Source organism: Elephas maximus, chromosome 5 (assembly GCF_024166365.1).
Source record: "Elephas maximus indicus isolate mEleMax1 chromosome 5, mEleMax1 primary haplotype, whole genome shotgun sequence".
Lineage (NCBI taxonomy): Eukaryota > Metazoa > Chordata > Mammalia > Proboscidea > Elephantidae > Elephas > Elephas maximus.
Window position 1 is genome coordinate 119,624,954 of NC_064823.1, and position 12,131 is coordinate 119,637,084.

Consider the following 12,131-nt stretch of genomic DNA (forward strand, 5'->3'; position numbering starts at 1 on the left):
TTCCATTGAGATCGGTACCAGACAAGGATGCCCTTTATCACCACTCTTATTCAACGTTGTGTTGGAAGTCCTAGCCAGAGCAGTTAGGCTAGATAAAGAAATAAAGGGCATCCAGATTGGCAAGGAAGAAGTAAAAGTAACTCTGTTTGCAGATGACATGATCTTATACACAGAAAACCCTAAGGAATCCTCCAGAAAACACTGAAACTAATAGAGTTCAGCAGAGTATCGGGATACAACATAAACATACAAAAATCAGTTGGATTCCTCTACACCAACAAAAAGAACATCAGAGAGGAAATCACCAAATCAATGCCATTTACAGTAGCCCCCAAGAAGATAAAATACTTAGGAATAAATCTTACCAAAGATGTAAAAGACTTATACAAAGAAAACTGCAGTACACTTTTGCAAGAAACCAAAAGAGACTCACATAAGTGGAAGAACACACCTTGCTCATGGATAGGAAGGCTTAACATTATAAAGATGTCTGTTCTACCAAAAGTGATCTATACATTTAATGCAATTCCGATCCAAATCCCAAAGACATTCTTTAATGAGATGGAGAAACAAATCACCAACTTCATATAGAAGGAAAAGAGGCCCCGGATAAATAAGGCATTACTGAAAAAGAAGAACAGAGCGGGAGGCCTTTACCTGATTTTAGAACCTATTTTACCGTCACAGTAGTCAAAACAGCCTGGTACTGGTGCAACAACAGATACATGGACCAATGGGACAGAATTGAGAATCCAGACATAAATCCATCCACATATGAGCAGTTGATATTTGACAAAGGCCCCAGAACAGTTAAATGGGGGAAAAGACAGTCTTTTTAACAAATGGTGCTGGCATAACTGGATGTCCATCTGCAAAAAAATGAAACAAGACCCATACCTCACTCCATGCACAAAAACTAACTCAAAATAGATCAAAGACCTAAATATAAAATCTAAAACGATAAAGATCATGGAACAAAAAATAGGGACGACGTTAGTAGCCTTAATACATGGCATAAACAGCATACAAAACATTATTAAGAATGCAGAAGAAAAACTAGATAACTGGGAGCTCCTAAAAATCAAACACCTATGCTCATCCAAAGACTTCACCAAAAGAGTAAAAAGACTACCTACAGACTGGGAAAAAGTTTTTAGCTATGACGTTTCTGATCAGTGCCTGATCTCTAAAATCTACATGATACTGCAAAAACTTAACTGCAAAAAAGATAAATAACCCAATTAAAAAATGGGCAAAAGATATGAATAGGCACTCCACTAAAGAAGACATTCAGGTAGCTAACAGATATATGAGGAAATGTTCACGATCATTAGCCATTAGAGAAATGCAGATCAGAACTACAATAAGATTTCATCTCACTCCAACAAGGCTGGCATTAATCCAAAAAACACGAAATAATAAATGTTGGAGAGGCTGTGGAGAGATTGCAACCCTTCTTCACTGCTGGTGGGAATGTCAAATGGTACAACCACTTTGGAAATCGATTTGGTGCTTCCTTAAAAAGTAAGAAATAGAACTACCGTACAATCCAGCAATCCCACTCCTTGGAATATATCCTAGAGAAATAAGAGCCTTTACACGAACAGATATATGCACACCCATGTATATTGCAGCACTGTTTACAATAGCAAAAAGATGGAAGCAACCAAGGTGCCCATCAACAGATGAATGGATAAATAAATTATGGTATATTCACACAATGGAATACTATGCATCGATAAAGAACAGTGAGGAATCTGTGAAACATTTCATAACATGGAGGAACCTGGAAGGCATTATGCTGAGTGAAATTAGTCAGTTGCAAAAGGACAAATATTGTATAAGACCACTATTATAAGAACTTGAGAAATAGTTTAAACTGAGAAGAAAACATTCTTTTGTGGCTTCGGGGAGGGGTGGTGGGAGAGGGGCCTTCACTAATTAGATAGTAGATAAGAACTACTTTAGGTGAAGGGAAAGACAGCACACAATACAGGGGAGGTCAGCACAATTGGACTAAACCGAAAGCAAAGAAGTTTCCTGAATAAACTGAATGCTTTGAAGGCCAGCGTGGCAGGGGCAGGGGTCTGGGGACCATGGTTTCAGGGGACATCTAAGTCAATTGGCATAATAAGATCTATTAACAAAACATTCTGCATCCCATTTTGAAGAGTGGCATCTGGGGTCTTAAATGCTAGCAAGCAGCCATCTAAGATGCATCAATTGGTCTCAACCCACCCGGACCAAAGGAGAATGAAGAACACCAAGGACACAGTGCGATTACGAGCCCAAGAGACAGAAAGGGCTATATGAACCAGAGACTACATCATCCTTAGACCAGAAGAACTAGATGGTGCCTGGCTATAACCGATGACTGCCCTGACAGGGAACACAACAGAGAACCGCTGAGGGAGCAGGAGAGCACTGGGATGCAGACCCCAAATTCTCATAAGACCAGACTTAATGGTCTGACTGAGACTAGAAGGACCCTGGTGGTCATGGCCCCCAGACCTTCTGTTGCCCCAGGACAGGAATCGTTCCTGAAGCCAACTCTTTGGACATGGATTGGACTGGACAATGGTTTGGAGAGGGATGCTGGTGAGGAGTGAGCTTCTTGGATCAGGTGGATACTTGAGACTATGTTGGCATCTCCTGCTGGAGGGGAGATGAGAGGGCGGAGGGGGTTAGAAGCTGGCGAAATGGACAGAAAAAGAGACAGTGGAGGGAGAGAGTAATTGGGAGTGTGTAGCAAGGTGAGTATGGGTTTTTGTGTGAGAGACTGACTTGATTTGTAGACTTTCACTTAAAGCACAATAAAAATTATTAAGAAAAAAAAAAAAGAAGAACTTTTTAATAGGCATGACTGTCTCAATCAGAACTAAATCCAGATCTTTTGGAGTATCTTTGGGGGTGGGACCCTGGCATCTCTACTTTTTAAAAGTTTTCCAAGTGAATGTAATATGCAGCCAAGTTTGAGAGCAATTCCTTATTCCTCTCAGATCCTTCTTCAGTTTTTCTCAGACGTCTAATTTCTTGGTTTCTTTCTTTTTTCTTAGCTCTTCACTTTTCTTACGGGTTTATTCCCTGTCCTTTCTAGGCCACATCCTAGAGTGCGTAAATCATCTATTCATGTCAGTGCACTTGACACGTTAATCACATTTTCCTTTGTGATTATTTCTAACCTCTGTCCTTCTCGTCATGTTGCCTACTAGACCACTCTCCTTGGCTCTCTTAGGGGAAGACTCTCCATCTTCATAAAGAAAACAAAGGCTATGTGTTTTGCTTTCCCCCAGTTTTGTGTCACCACAGTTACAGGCCTGTCTATTCACATCCTTTCTCCCTCTCCTGTCTTCTCCCAAGAAGAATCACCCCTTGTCCTGGGCAAGGACAGCCGTTCCACATCTGCTATGGTGCCCTCCTCTCCTCTCTTCATCTGCATTCCATCTTACTGGTCTATCTCTTTTATGTTTCCACCTTTTTCCTTTCTACTAGCTTCTGTTTTTACAGCCTATAACCAATATAACATGGCCAAGACTCGTCTTTAAGAGAGAAAAATCCCCTCCTATAATCCTGGCTCATCCTCTAGTTCTCTCTTCCCCACTTTGTTCATTGTCAAGCTCCTTAAAGGTCAGTCTGTACCCAGAGTCTGCCAAAAGTCACCAGTGTCCTAATCATGGAGTTCACTGGGCTCTTTTTAGTCTTCACCTCTAGATCCAGGTGGCTGATGGGAACCTCATCTTCATGCTCTGGTTAAGAGATGAGTGACCAGAGACAACCCTACATCAGTGGGAGAGAGAGGCTCCTTCCCATACCTAGTCCCTCATGCCCTCAATGTCCTCGCCCTACTGTCTTGACTGGGCTATTGCAATAGCTTCCCAGCTGGTCATGCCCCAAGTCTTACTCTCTGTTGTTAAGAAGCAGAGTCAATTTCTAACTCTAGACAAAACGAACACAAAGATAGGACCAGGTGTCTTTTTGGTTGGTGAGGGAGAGGGCCTTGTTCTACCTCATTCCACTGTTTCTCTGGTGACAGCTGATGTTTTAATTGCGTAATTCACATTGTTTCTCTAATGCCTTTTCTTCATACTCATCTCCTTCTTGGAGACTGTACTGAGGAGAAGATGTCTGCTCCCAGCATACACATGTGTGCTCTACACACATATATACTCATACACTTCAGTCTTCAAGTTGCTCTGCACACTGCTGCTGAGGTACTCGATCTTCTTTGCCTTAGGGTTAAGTCCAAACTCTTGGGGCATGCCTTATAGGACTCTGCCTGCCTGTACCGCCTCTCTTTTCGTGTCTTGATTTGCTCAGGCTTCCCTGATGTAGCAAACCCAGTCTCTCTTACCTTCAGGTCTTTCCCACCCTGAGCTAAGAAGATCGCTTACTCTTTTGTCCCCCCTTCCACCCTGATTGAGTTCTCTAGCTGCACCATTAATATTTGTGTTAATTTGTTTTTCATCCATGTGTTTGTCTTCCACTAGGCTAAAAGCACTTATAATTCGGGGGCTAGTCTTTTGTGTCTTTGTTTCCTCATTCCCAACATGGTGCCTGGCAAGAAGAAAGTACTCAATAAGTGGTGGCCCAGAGTGTGGTGATCACCTACAAAAGTGTGCAGGGAAGGGAGGGAGCTGTAAATAGTAATCACCAACATGTACTGAATAGCCTCAATGGTGGACTTAGACATATCACTGATAATGAAGATGGCACAGAACGAGCAACATTTTGTTCTGTTACACATAAGGTTGCCATCAGTTGGAACTGACTCTGCAACTAACAACAACATGGATTGAACTCTTATAATAAGCAGAGCATTATGTTAAATACTTGGCAGTTATTACTCTCAGTCCACAGCTCATTGAGATGCAGATACTATTATCCCCATTTTACAGACAAAGACATGGGGAGTTAAAATTACTTATCTGTCACATTAAGGAGTTTGGACTTAGGCTTTTTAATTCCAAAGAAAACAGCTAAATAATAAGAGGTTTAAAGAGACATTATAAGACTTTCTTTCCTGTCAAAAAAAAAATGCAAGAATCCTCCTCCTTAAACCTGAGGAGTGTGTTTTTTCTTCATATATAAGCCTAATAGACCCAACTCTTTTGTTCTTTTTGCTAATCTGTTTGCTCTCTGTGTGTCTTTATGCAACAGGACCATTTCTACCACTTAGACCACATAATGTGGTGCTTAGTTTGAGGGCCTTGGCAGGCAGCCCTGTGCTTTGTGACTTAGGGTAAAAAAAGTTGAAGGGTGTTCACTCTGGTTGTTGTGTTGCTGTGTTATTGTTGTTAGGTGCTGTTGAGTCGGTTCCGACTCATAGCAACCCTGTGCACAGCAGAATGAAACACTGCCCGGTGCTGCAACGTCCTCACAATTGTTTCTATGCTTGAGCCCATTGTTGCAGCCACTGCATCAATCCATCTTGTTGAGGGTCTTCCTCTTTTTTGCTGACCCTCTACTTTCCCAAGCATAATGTCCTTGTCCAGGGACTGATCCCTCCTGACTACATGTCCAAAGTATGTGAGATGCAGTCTCGCCATCCTTGCTTCCAAGGAGCATTGTGGTTGTACTTCTTTCAAGACAGATTTGTTTGTTCTTTTGGCAATCCATGGTATATTCAATACTCTTTGCCAACACCACAATTTAAAGGCATCAACTCTTTGGTCTTTTCATCACCCAGCTTTCGCATGCATATGAGGCTGTTGAAAACACCATGGCTTGGGTCAGGTGAGCCTTAGTTCTCAAGGTGACATCTTTGTTTTTTAACACTTTAAAAAGATCTCTTGCTACTGATTTGCCCAATGCAATGCATCTTTTGATTTCGTGACTCCCGTTTCCATTGGTGTTGATTGTGGATCCAAGTAAAATGAAATCCTTAACAACCTCAATCTTTTCTCTGTTTATTATGTTGCTTATTGGTCCAGTTGTGAGGATTTTTGTTTTCTTTAAGTTGAGGTGTAATCCATACTGAAGGCTGTGGTCTTTGATCTTCATTGGTTGTCATGGACTGTTGTCATGGATTGTTCTAAATATTCTGCAAGCATTTCTCATTTTCATACTCATGCCTACCAGGTATTATTGTCCTCATTTTTCAGATAAGAAATCTGAAGGCCAAGATCTCCTAGATCCCTCAGCTACTAAGCAGCAAGGACAAGGCTGAGCCCTCTCACCTACAGTTTTGATCTTTCTAGTGTTGGAGGATAAAAAACTTCATAAAGTTTAGTAGAGCAAAAGAAGGTTTTATGCGACATATGTTGAGAGAGGCAAAAGTGGGAAATTGGACAAGCATGCTGCCAGAGCCATGTCTGCCTGAATCCAAGGAATATTACAGAATCAGATAAAGTGAGAAAATGGATAAGCATGCTGCCACAGCCATGTGTGCCTGAGTCCAAGGAAATATTACAGAATAGGCAAGAATGGGGAAACAGACAAGCATGCACCTAGAGCCATGTCTTTCTTAGTCCCAGGAACCTTACAGAATGCCCAGTATATATTAAAATTACAAAAATGAACAAAAACCATGGAAAGCTTCACAGGTTGGCTAGAAATTGTGATCCTACGTTTTGAATTGTCTTTCTTAAGAATCACTGGTACAGGTTTCAGGAATGATAGTCAGGAGGGTTTTTTCATTGGTCCAACAAATTTTGTATTCACTAAATGCTAATAGAAAAAGATAAGAGTGCAAAGTCTTTTGTGTTCTGTTTTTGATTGGTTTATGTGAAAGATTCCCTAAAAGATATTTCCCAAGATTGTCCTAGCTCTTGTCTTTATGGAAACCCTGGTGGCGTACTGGTTAAGTACTACAGCTGCTAGCCAAGAGGTCAGCTGTTCAAATCTGCCAGGCGCTCCTTGGAACCCTATGGGGAAGTTCTACTCTGTCCTACAGTGTCGCCATGAGTTGGTATCGACTCGACGGCAGTGAGTTTTTGATTATTGTTTTTATACCTCAGGGCCCAGTTGATGTGCCCTTGTGAGTCCTTGTGGGTCTGGCTGCAGATGGGTCACATTCTCTATGTTCAAGAACAGGGAATAATGACTCCAATTTTACTTCCTAAATCACTAGGATTTTTCTAACCTCTAGCTAGAGTTGCCATGAGTAGGAGTTGACTTGACGGCAAGGGTTTGGCTTCGATTTAGTTACTTCATGACCCTTTAGAGCCTAGATGACTTTCCAGCTGATATATTAGATCCTGAAGGCAATTGTATACTTAATAGAATTAGCTTGTCTGCCTTATTTCTAGGACTAAACCTTTTATTTTGACTTTACCCATACCCATTGCTGTCAAGTTGATTCTGACTATAGAGACCCTATATAGGACGAGTAGAGCTGCCCCAGAGGGTTTTCTAAAGAGCAGCTGGTGGATTCAAACTGCTGACTTTTTGGTTAGCAGCTGTAGCTCTTAACCACTGTGCCACCAGGGCTCCATTTTACCATTAGATATCATTGTTTAATACCTCAGACATACTGAAAGTGTGTTCAGGCTTTGGTATATAAAAACAGCATTTACAGAACTATTTGTATTGGATGGTACTGTTGTTCTGTCTCTATCCCCATCATCCCTTCCCTCTACCTATGGTTTCTAGTAAGCAGAAGAATTAAAAGGGGCACAGGGAAGGACAGGGATTTAAAAGGCTGGTGTTAACACAGGTAAAAGTTTTTATTTGTCACATCTGGGATATAAAAGCTACTTAAATATTAGATTACTTAGCAATTCCAATGGTATTCTTTCTGAATATTATTTCTGCCTAATAACATTGCTTGGAATATAGTATCTAACATCATAAAACTGCTTCATAGACATTTTTTGACTTGTCTTTTAAGAAACCATCAGATTTCCAGCCTTTTTATAATAATGCACACTAAGTACCGAAGAGTCTAAATATAATTCCTTTTGTCTGTCTATGGCGTGGACGTGTGTCTCAGGGAAAACTTCATTTGGGTTCAGGGTAGGCCCTTCTCTTAGCAAATGCCACTGCTGAGTGAGTTTGAATTATAAACTGAAGCAAATGTTTTCCATCAGTAGCCAAAAGAGAAGACAAAACAACTCGAAGAAAATTCACTTGTCAGCACAGTTTAAAGGGGAGGAACATACTAGATTCTATATTCCTATAAAACGAGGTCTAAGAGTTGAGGTGGGAGGCCAAGTAGACAAGAATCCTTATGAATAACAGCTTTAAGGAATGGGGCCCAAGTTCCAACCACTTGGGGCTATAGGCCCTACATATTATCACTGTAGGCCACACAGTCACTCCATGGAAAATATAGACATTGCCTAGTGAGTCTAGACATTACCTAGCTTCCTAGAAGCCCATGGATTCTAGGATTGAATGACTCTTAAAAAAAAAAAAATGCCCAGCCTGAGTATTTGATGATAGAAAGAGATAGCTGTAAGCTCCCCAGTAGGGGAAAACTCTTGTCCTCCTCTTCTGCTTAAGTTACTGTTTCGCCTGGGGGAGGAAGGGAGCATTGTCAGAATACTATTTCAGGAATGTTAGGAGGTGTGCTTTTTAGTTCCTCTGCTGCTGTTGTAGAACTCAAGAGAACTCCATGGAAGGCAAAGGATCAGATAAGAGAGAAGTCATTCCTCACAGACTGAGAAATCTGAAGCCTCAGGAATTCTTGCTAATGGGATTTGATGCCCTTCTAGTCTGAGAAACCTTCCTTTCTTCTTAGCAGGAGACATATGGAATAAATCACTGATGGTGTGAACAATATTTGAGATAAATGCAGCTGTCAGATAGTGTCCTTAGAGTTCTGTGAGGACCTATGATGACTGCAGACAGCTGAGTCTGTATTTTCATTCAGAGGAATGTATTCAAACTCCTCTGGGGACTCTACGACGATGTCTGTAGCCAAGGACTCAATGTTACATTATTGGTAATAGTTGTGTGCATGTTCTTGAGAAATTAAGCCATTTCCTCAAAATTTCTGTCTAGTACAAACACTAAGGCGAGGTCAAAAATGATCACAAAGACATCAGCAAACTTTAATGGAGGTTTGATTTTCCAGGCTTTCAGAACACAATTTCTAAACATGGCTGAGAAACATTACCCTGGCCTTATGGTGCATCACTGGACAGTGACCTCTCAGGTTAATTAAGAAAGCCAGAGCCCAGATGAATTTTTAGCAATTTTTTTTTCTTGTTGCCTGAGGGAATTACAGAATAGAAACGTGGTATAAATGTTTAGAAAGGGAATGATTGTCAAGGTTGTGGGTAATGAAGACCAGCCACCAGAAGAAAATGCTTTTATATGAATTCAAAAGAGAAGGCTTTTTTTGTTCTAAGTGAAATTTAGACCTTCAGACCTCTTAAAGTTTTCTGTAAATTGGCTTTTGCATATCTACATTAAGACCTTTCTTTGCTTCTATTTAGTATATGAGCAGACAGTGAAATAGACAGGAAAATGGGTCAGTTCTATAAGAATGCATCATGCAATCAAAGCATTAATTCTTTCAGTTTTCGTTGTAAACATGTTTGCTCGCTCTGCATGCTAAGTAGTTTAATCATGGCGGGCTTCTAATGACCATTTTCCTTTTTTTTTTTTCCAGCTGACTCAGGTGTAGACTCCGTGGCAGGGTTTATGGCCAGCAGCGGAACCACAGATGTTGCGAATCGAAACAGCCCAGCCACACCACCAAATACCCTTAACCTCCGTTCCTCCCACAATGAACTGTTGAATGCTGAAATAAAACACACAGAGACCAAGAACAACACACCTCCCAAATGCAGGAAAAAATATGCATTGACTAACATCCAGGCAGCCATGGGCCTCTCGGATCCGGCGGCCCAGCCCCTGCTGGGAAATGGCTCTGCCAACATCAAACTGGTGAAAAATGGAGAGAACCAGCTCCGAAAGGCTGCAGAACAAGGCCAGCAGCAGGACCCCAACAAAAATGTCAGCCCCACTGCAGTCATAAACATAACTTCTGAGAAGTTAGAGGGGAAAGAGCCCCATCCACAGGATCCCTCGGGCTGTGAAATTTTACCCTCCCAGCCCAGGAGAACCAAGAGCTTCCTAAATTACTATGCAGACCTGGAAACCTCAGCCAGAGGACTCGAGCAGAATCTAGGCAACCACCATGGGGTCGTGGAAGAGAAATCCCAGCCAGCCCAGGGCCAGGCCTCCACCATTGTTGAGAACGGGGATTTGCTGCTGCAGAAACCAAACAAGCCCCAGTCCAGCCCTGAAGGTGGCCAAGTCGCCACAGTGTCGTCCAGTCCAGAGACCAAGAAGGATCATCCTAAAACAGGGGCTAAAACTGACTGTGCACTCCACCGGATCCAAAACCTGGCACCAAGCGACGAGGAGTCAAGCTGGACAACCTTGTCTCAAGACAGCGCCTCCCCTAGCTCCCCGGATGAAACAGGTACCTTCTGGAAAGGTGTAGCCTAAGGTGGCACTTTGTGTTCATGTTTTTAATTATTAATGAATAAACCTCTAGACTGAACAAAAAAGTCCATTTCCAGGCAGAGAAGAACTTGAGTCTCTCAGGGTAAGATAGGTGATTTGTGTGAAAAGTATTGTTAGATTCCCCTGTCTACCACAGTTTAGGTTGATTTCATTTTGGATCATACATAACTTGTTCTGGTAAGCATTTTTGTAACAGAAATAGATCCTTGGTGTTAACTACAGTAAGGCATCATCTATTTTGGATTCGTATTTCCAGTGCTTAAAAGAACGATTTCTGTATATTATCTAGAAATACTGGGTTTTGTTAAGCAAAATAATAAAAAGAAATAGTTGCCAGAGGCAGGATATAACTGATTAAGAGAAGCAACTGTTTTAAAATTCTCAGAAGAATATATTTATGCCCAAGGTAATGAGAAATTAGAAGTCTGTTCATTAAAGACGTTTTCCTGTTGGACTTTTCTGGGAACTGTTTTATGAGTCTTGTTCGAGTGATATTTTAAAGTGAGGAAATTATGTTTTTAAAAACATATATATTCAGAAGTTTAGAATTTTAATAGATCAGTCTTTTTTTTGTCTGTATTTGTAACGTCTTTGAATGTCAAAAGTGTCAAAATAGTTGCAAAAATTTAAGTGTCCTAAAAGTCAAACGATCATAAGATTTTAAAATGTGAAGTTTTTTTTTTTGTATCCATATTGAATATGAAAAGACTTACTTCTTTGAAGTCTCTGAGCGAGTGGGTCCCATGGCTGTGTTAATGTTATGCAGATATAACAAATAAAACAGAAACACCAGAGAAGAAAATAACCTTTTTTTCCAATCTATAAGGCACAGAAATTGCAAGGAGTACAGATAAGAAAAAGAATAGGAGAAAGCTAAGATGTTAACTTGTAACAAAAATAAATAAAACTTTCTGAGATGTCCTTTAAAATCCCAGTACTTTAAATTATGTATTTCATCAGCCTGCTGTTGCTGGATTAGGAATAGGGAGGTTGAGATGAGTCTGTTTCATCTCAGAAATGTCTGGACCTACACATTTTTGGACTCATAATTACATTTAGTAATGTCCCTGAATTCGTAACTCTGTTATTACTTTTGACCCATTTAGAGAATTCATATCCTGTAGCTGATGGACATCATCACCTACTGGTGTGTGAATCTACGTAAAAAACCTTTGAGCATCCCACAGTCAAACTCTACCTCCTGGTTTCAGTGTGGTCTGCTAACGCCTCACTGTCTTCCTCTGGTTACAGCAGCCTTTCTTCGACTCTTGCAGGCAGTGTGTTGTCGTAGTTTAATTTTAAATGTACTGAAAGCTATTAAATGAATAGTAAACCTTCCCCTGTTCCTCACACTAGTCCCCTTCCCGATGCTGATCATTAAAACCAAACCTGTTGCTGTCGAGTTGGTTCTGACTCAGAGTGACTGTTTGCTGGAAGAAAATACAAAAATAAATAAAGGGCTTGATAGATGGGTAGATAGTAGATAGACAGACAGGTAGATAGATAGATAAATGATAGTGGTCACCATATTCATACACCACCATGAAACCCAGCTTTAACAGTTATCAGATGGGGATGGTTTTTTTTTTTTTTTTTTTTACCCCCTACTCCAGCTACTTTGAAGAAAATCACAAACGCAATATTATTTAAATACAGACAGTCCCCGCTTATAGACATCCGACTTATGAACAACTGGTACATAAGAACAGACT

The 12,131-nt window shown here is 40.8% G+C and overlaps 1 protein-coding gene across 8 annotated transcripts in view; it reads left to right on the forward strand.

The window, feature by feature from the left end:
* Positions 1-12,131, forward strand: part of APBB2 (amyloid beta precursor protein binding family B member 2) — a 443,058-nt gene that overhangs the window by 224,550 nt on the left and 206,377 nt on the right. For all 8 annotated transcript variants that reach the window (XM_049886955.1, XM_049886954.1, XM_049886956.1 and 5 more), the window contains one exon: positions 9,557-10,375. In XM_049886955.1, coding sequence (XP_049742912.1) covers positions 9,557-10,375 — 819 coding nt within the window. The remainder of the gene's footprint in view (positions 1-9,556; positions 10,376-12,131) is intronic.